We start from the raw sequence: 12977 nt of genomic DNA on the forward strand, positions 1-12977 counted from the left end.
TTAGTATTTGGCTTAAGAGATACTTCCCTTCCTCTCCCCTCCACAAAAAGAAAAGAGACTCAATATAGCAGTTTCTTCAAATGTGCAGAAAGAAACTCAAGTTTCAGAAACATAAACTATCAGGAGAGACTTGAAACTGTTGGATTTATTCTCTAAATTTGACAAGAAAAGCAAATGAAGATTTATAATTTCATACGTAATCCTCTTTATTCTTCTAATACTGTCAGCAACCATAGTAAAATGTTTCAGATGGCTAATCACGAGAGAAATGCAGATGAAAACAACTGAGGTTTCACTTTAAACACATCAGATTGATAAGGATGACAAATGGAAAATGACAGCTTCAGAGGGGCTTATTGGAAGGCACATTAAGGGACTTAAATTAGCCCAACCATTTGGGAAAAGCTTTTTAGATCTATGCCCCCAAATCACTAGATTTGCAATTACCCCTTGACCCAGTGATAGCATTACGAAGCATATAACTCCCCAATTCATGAAATGCAATCGTTCTGTAAGAAAAGTAAAGCATCCAAGAAACCTGACAGAATCTGGGGAAATTTCCATAGTGACTGTAGACTCTGGGCCTACCCCAATTACTGACAAATTGGGACCCCAGATCCCAGCTACTACTTCCCTAAAGATGCAAGGGTAACCTGGAGGATCCAGGGAGGGATTTCTCTGATACTTTTGTTCCTAGGCTCCCCCTCCCCCCAGTGTATTCTCTCATTGGTTATCAGTTGATGTCAATTAACCTCAGACAGCTATTTTCTTTCCAAATTAATTCTTCTAGCCAGATATGTGGAACCTGCCCTGAAGTTCTTCATCTATGCTATATATAAGATAGATACAAAACAAATAAAAGGGAGTTTGAGGGAGCAGCAAAGGTAGAGAGGATGGCACTTCGAGGGAAGCCAGGATAAAGTAAGGAAGGAGAGCCCATGCAGAGTTACAGAGAAGGAGTCTGAAGGTGATCTTATGCAGGTAGGCCGACGTGATGGGATCGTAGCCTGAAAGAAGCAAAGTCAGGCTTAAGATGAGGTCAGGAAGGTGTTTTACCGCCTGTTTGAGCCCAGAGACACTAGGGAGCCATCAAAAGTCATTGAAGGGAGATTAGCTAATTCTGAAAGCGGGCCCCCCCCCCAATTTAATCCAGTATTTACTTAGGTTCTTGTGATTTAATAGGTATCATGATGTTGAGTGAAATAAAATTGTTTTATTTATTTATTTATTTAGGCTGGGGTTAAGTGACTTGCCCAGGGTCACACAGCCAGGAAGTGTTAAGTGTCTGAGATCAGATTTGAACTCCGGTCCTCCTGAATTCAAGGCTGATGCTCTATCCACTGCGCCACCTAGCTGCCCCCTAAAATTGTTTAATTTAAAGAATGAATTATGTTGACCAATTAAGCAATCTACCACGATGGTGATATTCATTGGATGGATTAAATAAAGCCATCTGTGACTTAAGCATGTTCTAAGGTTTCTTAGTGCTTGCCCCTCACCCCACCTTCTGCTTGAAATAAAGTGCATCCGCCTCAGTAGGACCCTGTTCACCCATGAATCACTACTGCCCCTCCTCAGTGGCTTATGGATGTTTTTTATCCTTTGCTTTCCCCCTCCCCTTTTAATAGTGTTATTTTTAACTACATGTAAAGATAATTCTCACCATTCCCTTTTATAAGAGCTCCAGTTTTTTCTTCCCTCCCTGCTTGTCTCCCTAGGCACAGCCAGCAATCTGATATAAATTATACGTGTACAATTTTATTTCCACGTTAGTCATGCTATGAAAGAAGAACAAAAGGGGAAAACCATGAGAAAGAAAAAGCACAGTGGAAATAATCTGCTTTGCTCTGCATGTAGACTCTAGTTCTTTCTCTGGAAGTGGATGGCATTTTCCACCACGTGAAATGCTGTAAAATCAGTAGAGTTTCCTCAGTCCTTTAGGACATGGTTGGCCAAATGCTAATGTTGGTGGCCTTTGGGAAATCCTTGTGGCAGGATCTGGAACCCTAGAATTCTGCTGACAAGGCCCAGGCCTTGCTGACAGGGTCTTAGTGTCCTTGGGGGGCCTCCACCTGCCTTTGAAAAAGGAGTTGTGATTGATGGACAGTGCTCTTAACCAATCACAGGAGATTAGTCCCTCAGAAGAGTTTCTCTGCTGCTCAACAGATCTCCAAGAACTGAGGGACCTCCCAGGGACTCCCCAGGTCAGCCCTTAAGCACTGGGGCCCTTGACCTTTAGGAAGATATTAGACCCAATTGCTTAGAACCCATCAGATTCTCTATTAAATTGATTAATCATGCTCAGAGCTCTGCCTCTGTGACTTTTGTTACAGGTTGTTACAGATTTTGGTACAGATTGGTATAGATTTTGTCACAGATTTTGGTACAGATTTTGTCACAGATTTTGTTACATATTGTTACAGATTTTGTACATATTGTTACAGATTTTGTACAGATTTTGTTACATATTTTGTACACATTGGTACAGATTTTGTCACAGATTGGTACAGATTTTGTCACAGATTTTGTTACAGATTGTTACAGATTTTGTCACAGATTTTGCTACATATTGTTACAGATTTTGTACAGATTTTGGTACAGATTTTGTACATATTGGTACAGATTTTGTCAAAGGTTTTGTTACAGATTGTTACAGATTTTGTACAGATTTTGTTACAGATTTTGTCACAGGTTGGTACAGATTTTGTTACAGATTTTGTACATATTGGTATAGATTTTGTCACAGATTTTGTTACATATTGTTACAGATTTTGTATATATTGGTACAGATTTTGTCACAAATTTTGGTACAGATTGTGATTTTGTCACAGATTTTGCTACATATTGTTACAGATTTTGTACAGATTGTGTTACAGATTTTGTACATATTGGTACAGATTTTGCCACAGATTGGTACAGATTTTGTCACAGATTTTGTTACAGACTGTTACAGTTTTTGTACAGATTTTGTTACAGATTTTGTCACAGATTTTGTTAGGTTGTCACAGATTTTGCTACATATTGTTACAGATTTTGTACAGATTTTGTTACAGATTTTGTACATATTGGTACAGATTTTGTCACAGATTAGTACAGATTTTGTTACAAATTATTACAGATTTTGTTAGGTTGTCACAGATTTTGTCACAAATTTTGTTATAGACTTGTTACAGGTTTTGTGAGTCACCTATAATCAGATCTTTCAATTTACTGGTTGTGCAGAGATTGGATTGGAACAAGAGATGAGGCCAGGAAAACAAGGCAGAGGAAGGGACATAAGGTGGAGCTAGAAATGATAGGATTTGGCCCCTGCTTGTGGCCTAGGGGCCTGTGCTGAGGCTTTTTCTAGTAGCCTTGGTTGCTGATCTCCGTGACCATCCCAGCATTGAAGGCAGGCCACACACCGGGATGTTCATGTCCTTGTTCTCACTATCTTCAAAATCTGCAGCCCTGAAAATATTCTTTCAGAGCTTAACCTTGTTATGGTCCTTGGAAATGTTTTTATTTTTATTTTTTTTGGTTTCTTTTCTTTTTTTTTTTTTCTTCTTCTAATTTTGAGCTTAAACATCAACAAAGAGCATCTCCTTATACCCGGCAGATGCAAGAGGATTCTTTAGAAAGCTGTGGGCGGTTTCACATAACTTAATAGACAGACTAAATTCTAAATATTACTTTCCAAACTGCTCTGTCAATGTGCTACCTTCTGCATTCAGAACCTAGCAAGCAGCCACTCTGAGTCAGACACTGTGTTTGGTTCTGCGGGTCCAAATTAGGATGTTTTAATGGGGGAGGAACCTGCTAAAGGAAGGAGGAAGGGGAGAGGAGGATACCAGATGGACCTCTTGCTATAGGGTAGCTGGGTGGTGCAATGGATAGTGTGCTGGACCTAGGTGAGGAAAACTCATCTTAGACTTCAGTCTCAGATACTTCCTAGCTGGGCAACTCTGGGCCAGTTATTCCTGTTTGCCTCAGTTTTCTCATCTGTAAAATGAGCTGGAGAAGGAAATGACCGACCACTCCAGTGTCTCTGCCAAACAAATCCCCGGTAGGTTCATGGAAAGTCGGACACAACTGAAAAATGACTGAACAGCAACAACGAGGAAACGTGTGGGGAATCTGGGTGGTAAAGTAGAGGACCAGACCTGGAGTCAGGAAAGCTGTATGACTCTGGGCAAGTCACTTAACTCTGTCTCAGTTTCCTTATCTGTCAAATGAGATGGAGAAGGAAAATGTAAACTATTCCGGTATGTGCCAAGAAAATCCCAAATGGGGTCACGAAAAGTTACATGTGACTGAACAATAGCAACATTATTGCTGCCTCTTCCTTCCTGTCCCCACTCCCGGTTGAACATAGAAAAAAAAGGCAAATTTGTAATCAATAAGTATAGTCAAGCAAAAAGAATCGGCTCTGACCACGGTTCCTGTTGTCTCCTCGGGAGGTGGGGGGCAAGCTTCCCCCTCCTGTGTTCTCCATCTAGTGGGCGGCCTTCTTGGGGCTCTCCAAGGTTTCCCCTTTCTGCTCTCCTCCCTGGCAATCTCTAAAGTGGTCTCGTTGGCCATTTCTCGAGGCCCAGGGATGCTCCATTAAATTACTGTCCTGTTTAGCCTCTTCTCCCCTCCCCAGATGTCTCAGAGGTGGCCTGAGGAACTTCCTAGGAACCCAGTGCTTTTCTCTGTCTGTTTTCCCCCTTTAAATCCCCCCTTCAGGAGTTTCATTTGTGACCCCCCTCCCCACTGTCTTCACTATTAAGCATGGCCCCTCCCCATTCTTACTTATTCCTCACTAGTGTTTCTATATGAAACTGTTTGGGCCTGCGTGTGAATGGGCAGAGTGCTCTGTCCAGGCCAGAGAAGTAGGGGTCCCCCCTCCACACACAGACACACTTCTCACCACCACACCTAGGGGTGCAGCAAAGGCCACTCCTCCTTTCTCCTTCCCTCCCCAGTATTCTTCCTTGAAGCTCCTCCTCTTTGCCCCCTGCAGACTCTCAGGACAGAGCCATTCCCTTTCACTTTTTCTTGTCTGTCTTCTGCAATACTTTTTGGGCACACCAAGCCAAGCTTTGGCTTAAAGCTGTGGGAGCGTTTGCACCCCGATTCGCCCGCAGCAAAGGGACATTTTGCTCCTTTCTCCAAGTGAGAATGTTATCATTACCTCTTAGCGCCTTCCAAGTTGCTCACATCAGTTTACCTTTGAGTCTGTTGGGATTCTTGTCTTTGCATTTCACAGTTCCCATTCCGCTCTGGTCTTTTCATCAGTGATGCTTCAGAGCCCCGAATTCTGTTACGGGCCCACTCTCTCCACTACTCTGGTTCTCTTTCTCTCCTTTCTTTCCCCTTTCTTTTTTCCTCTTCCTCCTCCCGTCTCTTTTCCTCCACCCTTTCCCCTTTCTCAGAATCTCTCTGTCTCTGTCTGTCTTTGTCTTTGTCTGTCTCTGTCTCTTTCTCACTCTCTCTCTGTTTCTCTGTTTCCATTTCTCTCTGTCTCTGTATATCTCTGTTTCTCTCTGTGTCTGTGTCTCTGTCTTTCTTACTCTGTCTCTGTCTCTGTGTATATGTCCCTTTGTCTCTCTGTGTATCTGTCTCTGTCTTTCTGTTTCTCTCCGGCCCTGTGTGTCTCTGTCTATTCTGTCTCTGTCTCTGACACACACCAATGTTAAGCTCAACTTTATAGAGTGTTACTCTTCCTGGGATGCTGACATACTGTACCCCGATGATCTTGACCTGCAATATTAGGTGGCCCTACTCCAGTCCTGGCTCTAATTGTCCTTGGAGCTCTTGGTTCAGAATGTTTGCAATTTTCCTTTGATATTTTCTTTCCTTCAGGATTTTGGCTCTAATGTTTCAGGGACTTTTCTTTTTGGAGTTCTTTTCTGGAAGAAATTAATTGCTGGATTCTCTCTACCTTCATCTGCCTTCTGCTTCTAGTAGAACTGGAGAGTTTTTAATGATTTTTAAAAATGTAGTGTTCGGGATTTTTTGGAAATCCTAATTTTAAGGGCTCCCATTTATTCTTAAAGTATCTCTGAGGGAAATTACCATAGTATTCTATTAGTAACCAGTTAATAATTTGTGATCTAATCTTTTCCTTCTATTTTTACGAAGACCCCATTATAAAAAGGCCAGGAGGGTATGACTGAGTCATGTGAGCTCTGCCAGTCCTGAGCATTTGCTTGTTCGCTAGTCTGGTCTGGGCCCTCTGAATAGAAGCCCCACTGAGCTGGGCCTACTACCCAGAGCGATTCACGTGTTCCTGGTCCCTTCCTTAGAACTGGGGGAGGGTCTGGCTCATGAAGGAAAAATAAAACCACAGAGAACTTGATGCTGGTGCCCACATTCCCAGGGGGGCTCAGAACTCATGATCAAGCCTCATTCCTTGGCTGGGAGGGGTTGGGGAGTCTTAGCCCACTTCCTCATTAAATGTACCTACCAGGTTTGCTCTTTTTGGGGGGTGGGAGGGTCTCTATAATGTTCTCTCAGGTCAGATGGGCAGTTAAGGTCGTTCAGAGACTCCTTTGACTATAAGAGAGAAATCACTATCAATTTATTATTGACTGGCCTAATTAATAAAAGTGATTTTTTAATATCCCCAAACTTTGCCTCTCAGAATGTTATCTTGCTCTATCTTCCAGGTTAGTATGTGTGTGTATATACATAGATTTTTGTATGTATATGTGTGTGTACTATGTAGACATGTGTGTAGTATACACGTATAATGTACATACATATATGTACATCTATGGGTGAATGTGCAGATCAGATATTTTTCTTTTTTTTTTGATCTTTTAATTTAATTCTAATATTTCTTGCTGTTTCCTGAAGTCAGTGGGTTTATTTGGCCTGCTCTAGTTTTCAGGGAGTTCCTCAGAGAGCTTTCCCACCTCCTCTTCTCAGTTCCTAATTGCCCTTCCAGTTCTCCCCTGTACCCCAGCCCCGGCGGGCCACAGAGGAGATGGGTGTTGCCTTTTTATCTCTTGCTGCATTTTTCGAGGTATTCAACTAGTCCGGGCGTCCTTTGGCAATAATGACAGTTGCTTCCTCTTTTTTGGGGGGGGTGTTTGTCTTCTGGAGGGTTCTGTCCAAGTGACGTCATCATGGTCCTCTATTCCCCTGTTTGCCATAGTGCCCTCTCCATCCTTCTCAGAGTGAAGAAACCTGAGTTGTGCGATCTCTCCCACCCTGCGCCCCCCTCCCTGCTGCCCCAGCCCATTCTGCTATGACAGTCTGGAACCAGGACAGCTAGGGGGCGCAGCGGATAGAGCCCCAGCCCTGAAGTCTGGAGGACCTGAGTTCAAATCTGGTCTCAGACACTGAACACTTCTTGGCTGTGTGACCCTGGGCAAGCCACTTAACCCCAGCCTCAGGGGGAAAAAAAAGTCTGGAACCATCTGACAGGAGGTTCTGGGCTCCCTCATGGGGGGGGAAGGGCCTTTTTTGGGCCTGATGCTGCCTATCCCTGGGTAGTGCTTGGCTGCCCCATAGGGCTCCGGCCCCCTGGGCTCGGCCGGCTCGGCCCCAAGGCTGACCCCTCCTTGGCAGACAGCGCCTTGAGGAATGGACCTTGAGCCCAACGGCGCGTCACCCACAGGCTGACACTCGAGGGCTGGGGGGCTGGGCCAGGAGCAGGTCGGGAGTTTGGGGAACCGGCTCCTCCGGGGACTCTCTTGGCCCTCTGTCTCACCCCCTTCTTCCTTTTCCTCCCTCTTCCCCCCCTCCTCCCCCCCCCCCCCCCCCCCGCGCCTGGGGGCAGTCCCCGGGAGTGCGGGTGCTAGCGTGAGTTAATCCGGGACCGCCCGGTTCGTCCCGTCTTTGGGAGGCACTTAAGGGTTCGGATCCCTGAGTGTATAGGCCGTGTGGCCTCCACTTTGGCAGACAGAGCCTTTTGTCCGCTCTCCCGGTTTTCCGGCGCCTCCCTCCGGGTGCTTTCAGGCGCGGACGGCGCCCACTCAGTTTATTAACCACGAGCGAGCGGATCGTTCTCATTTGCCGCAGTGCTAAGGGCCGCCAAGGGGTTTTTCTGGAGGATGCGCAGGTTCGCCCAGGAATGGGAGGGTTCGTCTCCCACTCTGCACTGAGCCTTTCCAGACAGGTGAGGTCGCCCCTCCACTCTTTCTCACCACTCGCTGTCTCCCGCCGCCCCCTCGGCCAGCTCCCCTTCATCTGCCCTCAATGCGCAGGCGCCAGCCCTCCCCTTGAGCGAGAGGCCGCGGAGCCTTCTGGGGATTGTAGTAGCCCACGTGGCAGCCAGCGAGCGCCTTCCCGCTCCCAGGGGTCTGGACCACAAATGGCAGCGGCTGGGTGTCGGTTCCGAGGGTGCCGTGCGGAGTGCCGGTGCTCACTCGTTTAGGCTGCGTCCGATTTTTCATGGCCCCACTGGGTGCTTTGCCACTTCCTTCTCCAGCTCATTTTACAGATGAGGAAACTGAGGCAAAGAGGATGATGTAAACTTGTCATGCCTCTTAGAGCTAATAAGGGTCAGATCTCGAATGTGGACTCGGGTCTTCCTTCGCTCTATACGCTACGCTCCCTAGCGGCACCTGTCAGGCATTGTGGGAATGACTTTTCGGGACTTGAACTTGAAGCCTGTGGGGGTGGAGGTCGGTGAGGAGCCGGGCGCATGCGCAAGGCCACCCGGGCTGTTGCCGCAGTGGCCTCGGAGGCGGCAGGAGCGAAGCCAGCTCGGGCTAGGAGGGCGGGGGAGGGAGCCAGGGACATCCAGTGCGCAGGCGTGAAGCAACAGCTGCCGCATAGCCCGGGGCCGCACAGCCCGGGGCACGTCCGCAGGAGCCGGCACGGGTGTCAAGGGTACGGAAGGGCATTTGTGCTAGGGGGAGCCCCGCGGGGCTCTGAGGGTGGGTCGGGGGTCTGTACGAGTGTACGTGGGAGAGTGCAGAGGCGTGTGTGCAGCGGAGGAGAGGGGGCGGGGAGGGGGAGGGGTGTGCGGTGCGCGGTCTGGGCTCCCCCCCAGCCGATGTCATTCATTCTGCCCCAGCTTCCCGAGGCTGGAGTGACAGACGCAGCTGTTGGGGACTGGGGGGAGGGGCCGGGCGCCCAGGTGGCCGGTCCGGAGGGGGCGGGTACAGTGGGGGCGGGGCGGGGCCAGTCATCCTGCCTTTGAGCCCCCAGGTCCGGAGAGGGGGGCTGCCGGCCCCGGACGTGAGGAGGACCATGGAGGACCCGGACCCGAGGGGAGAGGGGAGAGGTGAGCTGGGGGGGGGGGCGAGGGTCCGCAGGGCGGCAGCGGCGGAGGTGGCGGGGGTCCGCCGGGAACTTCCTTGGGCTCTCCCAGCCCGCTTCACAGGGGCTGCCTCCCCAGCATTTATTAACCCGCTATGCACCTTGCCACCGGCCTGCATGGGGGGGGGGGCCCTGGTGGGAGGGGGCGGCTGCCCCCCTGACGCTCTTCTCCTTCTCCAGGGGAGTCCCCTAAGGAAGGGAGGAGGAGGAGGAGGAGACGGAGGAAGGACAAGGAGCCGCTGGTGCCCCTCCACCTTCAGGTGAGGCCGCGGGGGTCCGAGGCAGCCCAGCCCCCTCCCTCCCGTGGGCAGCAGAGCCACGTCACTGCCTCGCTGGGGAGGTTCGTGGCTCTGCAGCAGCTGGGGCTTCGTGGAGCTGCAACGTTTCTCTGGTGGCCTGCCCCCCCTCCCCACCTCCCCCGCACACGCCGCGGGGGTCCCGAGAGCCGGGACAGCCTGGCGTCCCTGCCCCCCAAAGAGGGAGGCGGAGAGCCTCGTGGGGAGCTGGCAGCCCGGTCCTAGGCGCCCGGGGGCGCTGTGGGGAGGGTCTGGGGCGTCCCAGGAGGGCGGTGGGGGGAGGGACAGAGGCTCGTGGGCGGCCCAGGCTGAGGGGCTCAGAGGGGAGGGGGAGGGGAGGCAGCCCGGTCCGAGGCCCCCCCATGGGAGGGGGGTGCAGGCCGGTCCGAGGCCCCCCGTGATGGGAGGGGGGGGCAGCCCGGTCCGAGGCCCACCCATGGGACGGGGTTGGGGGGCAGCCCGGTCCGAGGCCCCTCCATGGGACGGGGGGGGGCAGCCCGGTCCGAGGCCCCCCCATGGGACGGGGGGGGGGGGGCAGCCTGGGTCCCGCTCTCCCCCCACTGCGATGCCTCATTAAGGGCAGTGCGCAGTGGAGGGGAAAGCTCCCAGAGAGCCTGTCAGACCAGATCGCAGAGGAGGCAGCGGGGGAGGGAGCCGTGGGGGAGCTTCCCGCGGGGAGCAGGAGCGATAACCCGGAAAGAGCCGCTCCTGGAGGGCTGAGAATTCCCAGGAACGCTTGGGAAAGGGGCTGCGCCCCCTCTGGTTCTGGAGGAAACCCACCAGTAACTACCGAGTCCCGCGCCTCCTTTCCCGGGTCCCCGAAACCTTTCTTTTGGGGGAGGTTAAATGACTCGTCCAGGGTCACACAGCTGGGTCTGAACTCGGGCCCTGACTGGGGAACACCCGGCTGCCCCTGCCCAGACTTTTCCATGGAAGGAGAGAGAAATCAGGGTCCGCCCGGGGATTCCGGAGCCCCGCACCCCGGGCAGTCAGGCAGCGAGGCCGGGAGAACAGCGCCCCCCACAGGCTTTAAAAAAAGCATTCGGTCGGGCCTGGAAAATAGAGCACTGAGGGCTCCCCGGCACCATCATGATCCCGGCCCGGACCGCACAATGACTGTGTCCCCAAAAGCAGAGCTAACGTCTCTGTCCCACGGAGCGGGGCCCCCGGGGCTGTCCCAGGGCCTCCCTCGGCCAGGCCCTGTCACTGCCGGACCGTCACCTGGGGGGGGAGCGGCCCCCAAATCCGGGAGAGCTTGCTCTCATCTTCCCACAGGAAAGGCCAAAGCCGTGGCTCCGGTCCCGGGAGGGGGGGGGGGGGGGGGGGCCGGCCGTGGCTCTGGTCCCTGAGGGCGGCCGTGGCTCCGGCCCCGGGGGGCGGCCGAGTCTCACCCATCAGTTGTTCGGCGAACAATCCCCTGGTCCCTGAGCGGCCATGAGTATTTTCCAGGGCTCCCAACCCCAGATGTGCACGAGGCAGAGACTCCCCGTGCTGCCCGGAGACAGCGCCTGACCCCCGCCCCGTGGGGAGTGACAGGTGCCGGGCTGCCCAGGGGACACACGACCCCTTTAACTTTGCCCTCAATCACAGGGAAATCTCAGCTCCTCGGCTCAGCTCAAGGGCTTAGAAAGGGGCTTTAGGCAGATGCAGACTCGGTCCTAAGGATCAGAACCATGTAAAATCAATTACTTTGGGGAATCCGTGCAGTAGAAACTAGGGGCAAAAAGCAGGCCCCGGGACCATAAAACTGCTCTGGGTCTCTCCAGAGTGAAGGGATTGGTGACTCTGCCCAGGACATGTTAATGACAGCACATGGGGCCCCTTGTGGGATCCTGCCTCCCGGGATGGGCCACGGGGTCCCGCTGAGTCACAAACTGAAATTAGTATTAGTATTATTATATAGTTTGATTTCTGAGCCATTTGGTTGTCCAGTGGGTGTCCGCTTCCGGGTGGGGCTTGGAGTTGTAGGAAGAAAGGGTGCGGGGGAGGGGCAGGGGCAGGCTGAGCCCTCGAGGAGGAGGAGGAGGGCGGCCTGAGTGAGGGTCTGGCGCGGTGGAGGAGCAGACGTGACTTGCTTGTTTGGCGCAGGCCTCGATGACGTTCCAGGACGTGTCTGTGGACTTCAGCCGGGAGGAGTGGAAATGCCTGGACGATGCGCAGAAGGCCTTGTACCGGGACGTGATGCTGGAGAACTACGAGAACCTGGTCTCCCTGGGTAAGTGCGCCGCCTTCTGTGACTCGGTGCCCGGCCCCCCTGGAAGCTGGCTGGGGCCGGGGTGTTTCAGGGGTGTCCAGTCAGCCAGTGAGCGTCGATCGGGCTGCCACAGGGAGCTCTGTGCTTGGTCCTGGAGACGGGACAAAAGCCAAAAGCCAAAAGCCAGCCTCTCCCTGAGAAGCTTGCAGTCTCCTGAGCGAGAAGGGGACAGAGCCGGCGCCATATAGAGTAAATAGGAGAGAAAGACCAGAGCAAAGAGGGCTTGGGAAGCTTCCTGCTTGGTTGGGACTGGAGGAACCAGGGAGTGGGGGACAAAGTCCCTGGGGCCACAGATGCAGGGTCCTGAGGAGCAGCCTGGAGCGCTGTGGCTGGACCAGAGTCCCTGAGGAGGCTGGAAAGGTGGTGGGACAGGGGAGGAAGGGCCCAGCGGGGCTCAGAGGGAGCCCCCGTCAGTAGAAGGCTGACACGGTTGGCTCCGAGCGGCCTGGAGGATGGGCTGGACTCGGGCAGGTCTCCCCAGCAGCGGTTGCCGGACTCCACGTGTTGGGGACAAAGGGCAGGGCGGAGGCAGTGTCGGGGGAGGAGGGAGCATATGTGAGGTGAGACCACCAGCCAGGCCACAGACATTGGGGGGTGAGAGAGATGAGGGGTCCAGAGAGACATGAGCCTGAGCCCTCTCTGGAAAGGGGTGAGGAGGGGGAAAGAGAAGGCGTTGTGTTTAAGATGGCCGCTGGATGTCCAGTTTGAGGAAAGCCGGCGGGGAGAGGAGATTGGAGGAAAGGGAGGTGCCCAGAGACGGCCACCGAGCCAGGGGAGCCGAGGAAGAGAGGCCCAGTTCCCGGTCCTAGTTAAAAGGCCTTTCCTTTGAGGAGGTCACTTGTGCTGCTTGGGAGTTTGCAGCAGGGATGTCCAGCTCCCCTAGACCCAGACCCTGCTGCTCACATTCTCCTTGTGTTACCTTTTTATTTTGTCTCTGTCTCTGTCTCTCTCTCTGTCTCTCTCTCTTTCTCTCTTTTCCCCCTGAAGCTGGGGTTAAGTGACTTGCCCAAGGTCACACAGCTAGGAAGTGTTAAGTGTCTGAGATTTGAACTCGGGTCCTCCTGAATTCAGGGCTGGTGCTCTATCCGCTGCGCCACCTCGCTGCCCCATCCCCTCTCCTTCTTCTCAATAGTTTTCCCCAAGCTCTTAGTCTCAGTGTCATTTCCCCTAGACTAAAAACCCCATGAGGA

The 12977-nt window shown here is 52.4% G+C and overlaps 1 protein-coding gene across 2 annotated transcripts in view; it reads left to right on the forward strand.

The window, feature by feature from the left end:
* The first annotated feature begins 8726 nt into the window (after window positions 1-8726).
* Window positions 8727-12977, forward strand: part of LOC141540385 (uncharacterized) — a 29582-nt gene continuing 25331 nt past the window's right edge. The window contains exons 1-4 of one of the 2 annotated variants that reach the window (XM_074264345.1): window positions 8727-8805; window positions 9127-9202; window positions 9418-9497; window positions 11622-11748. In XM_074264345.1, coding sequence (XP_074120446.1) covers window positions 9169-9202; window positions 9418-9497; window positions 11622-11748 — 241 coding nt within the window. In that variant the 5' untranslated portion in view covers window positions 8727-8805; window positions 9127-9168. Of the gene's footprint in view, window positions 8806-9126; window positions 9203-9417; window positions 9498-10902; window positions 11070-11621; window positions 11749-12977 lie in introns of those variants that run through there. The other variant, XM_074264346.1, reaches the window with a different exon arrangement.

This window comes from Sminthopsis crassicaudata, chromosome 4, assembly GCF_048593235.1.
Source record: "Sminthopsis crassicaudata isolate SCR6 chromosome 4, ASM4859323v1, whole genome shotgun sequence".
NCBI classification, from domain to species: domain Eukaryota; kingdom Metazoa; phylum Chordata; class Mammalia; order Dasyuromorphia; family Dasyuridae; genus Sminthopsis; species Sminthopsis crassicaudata.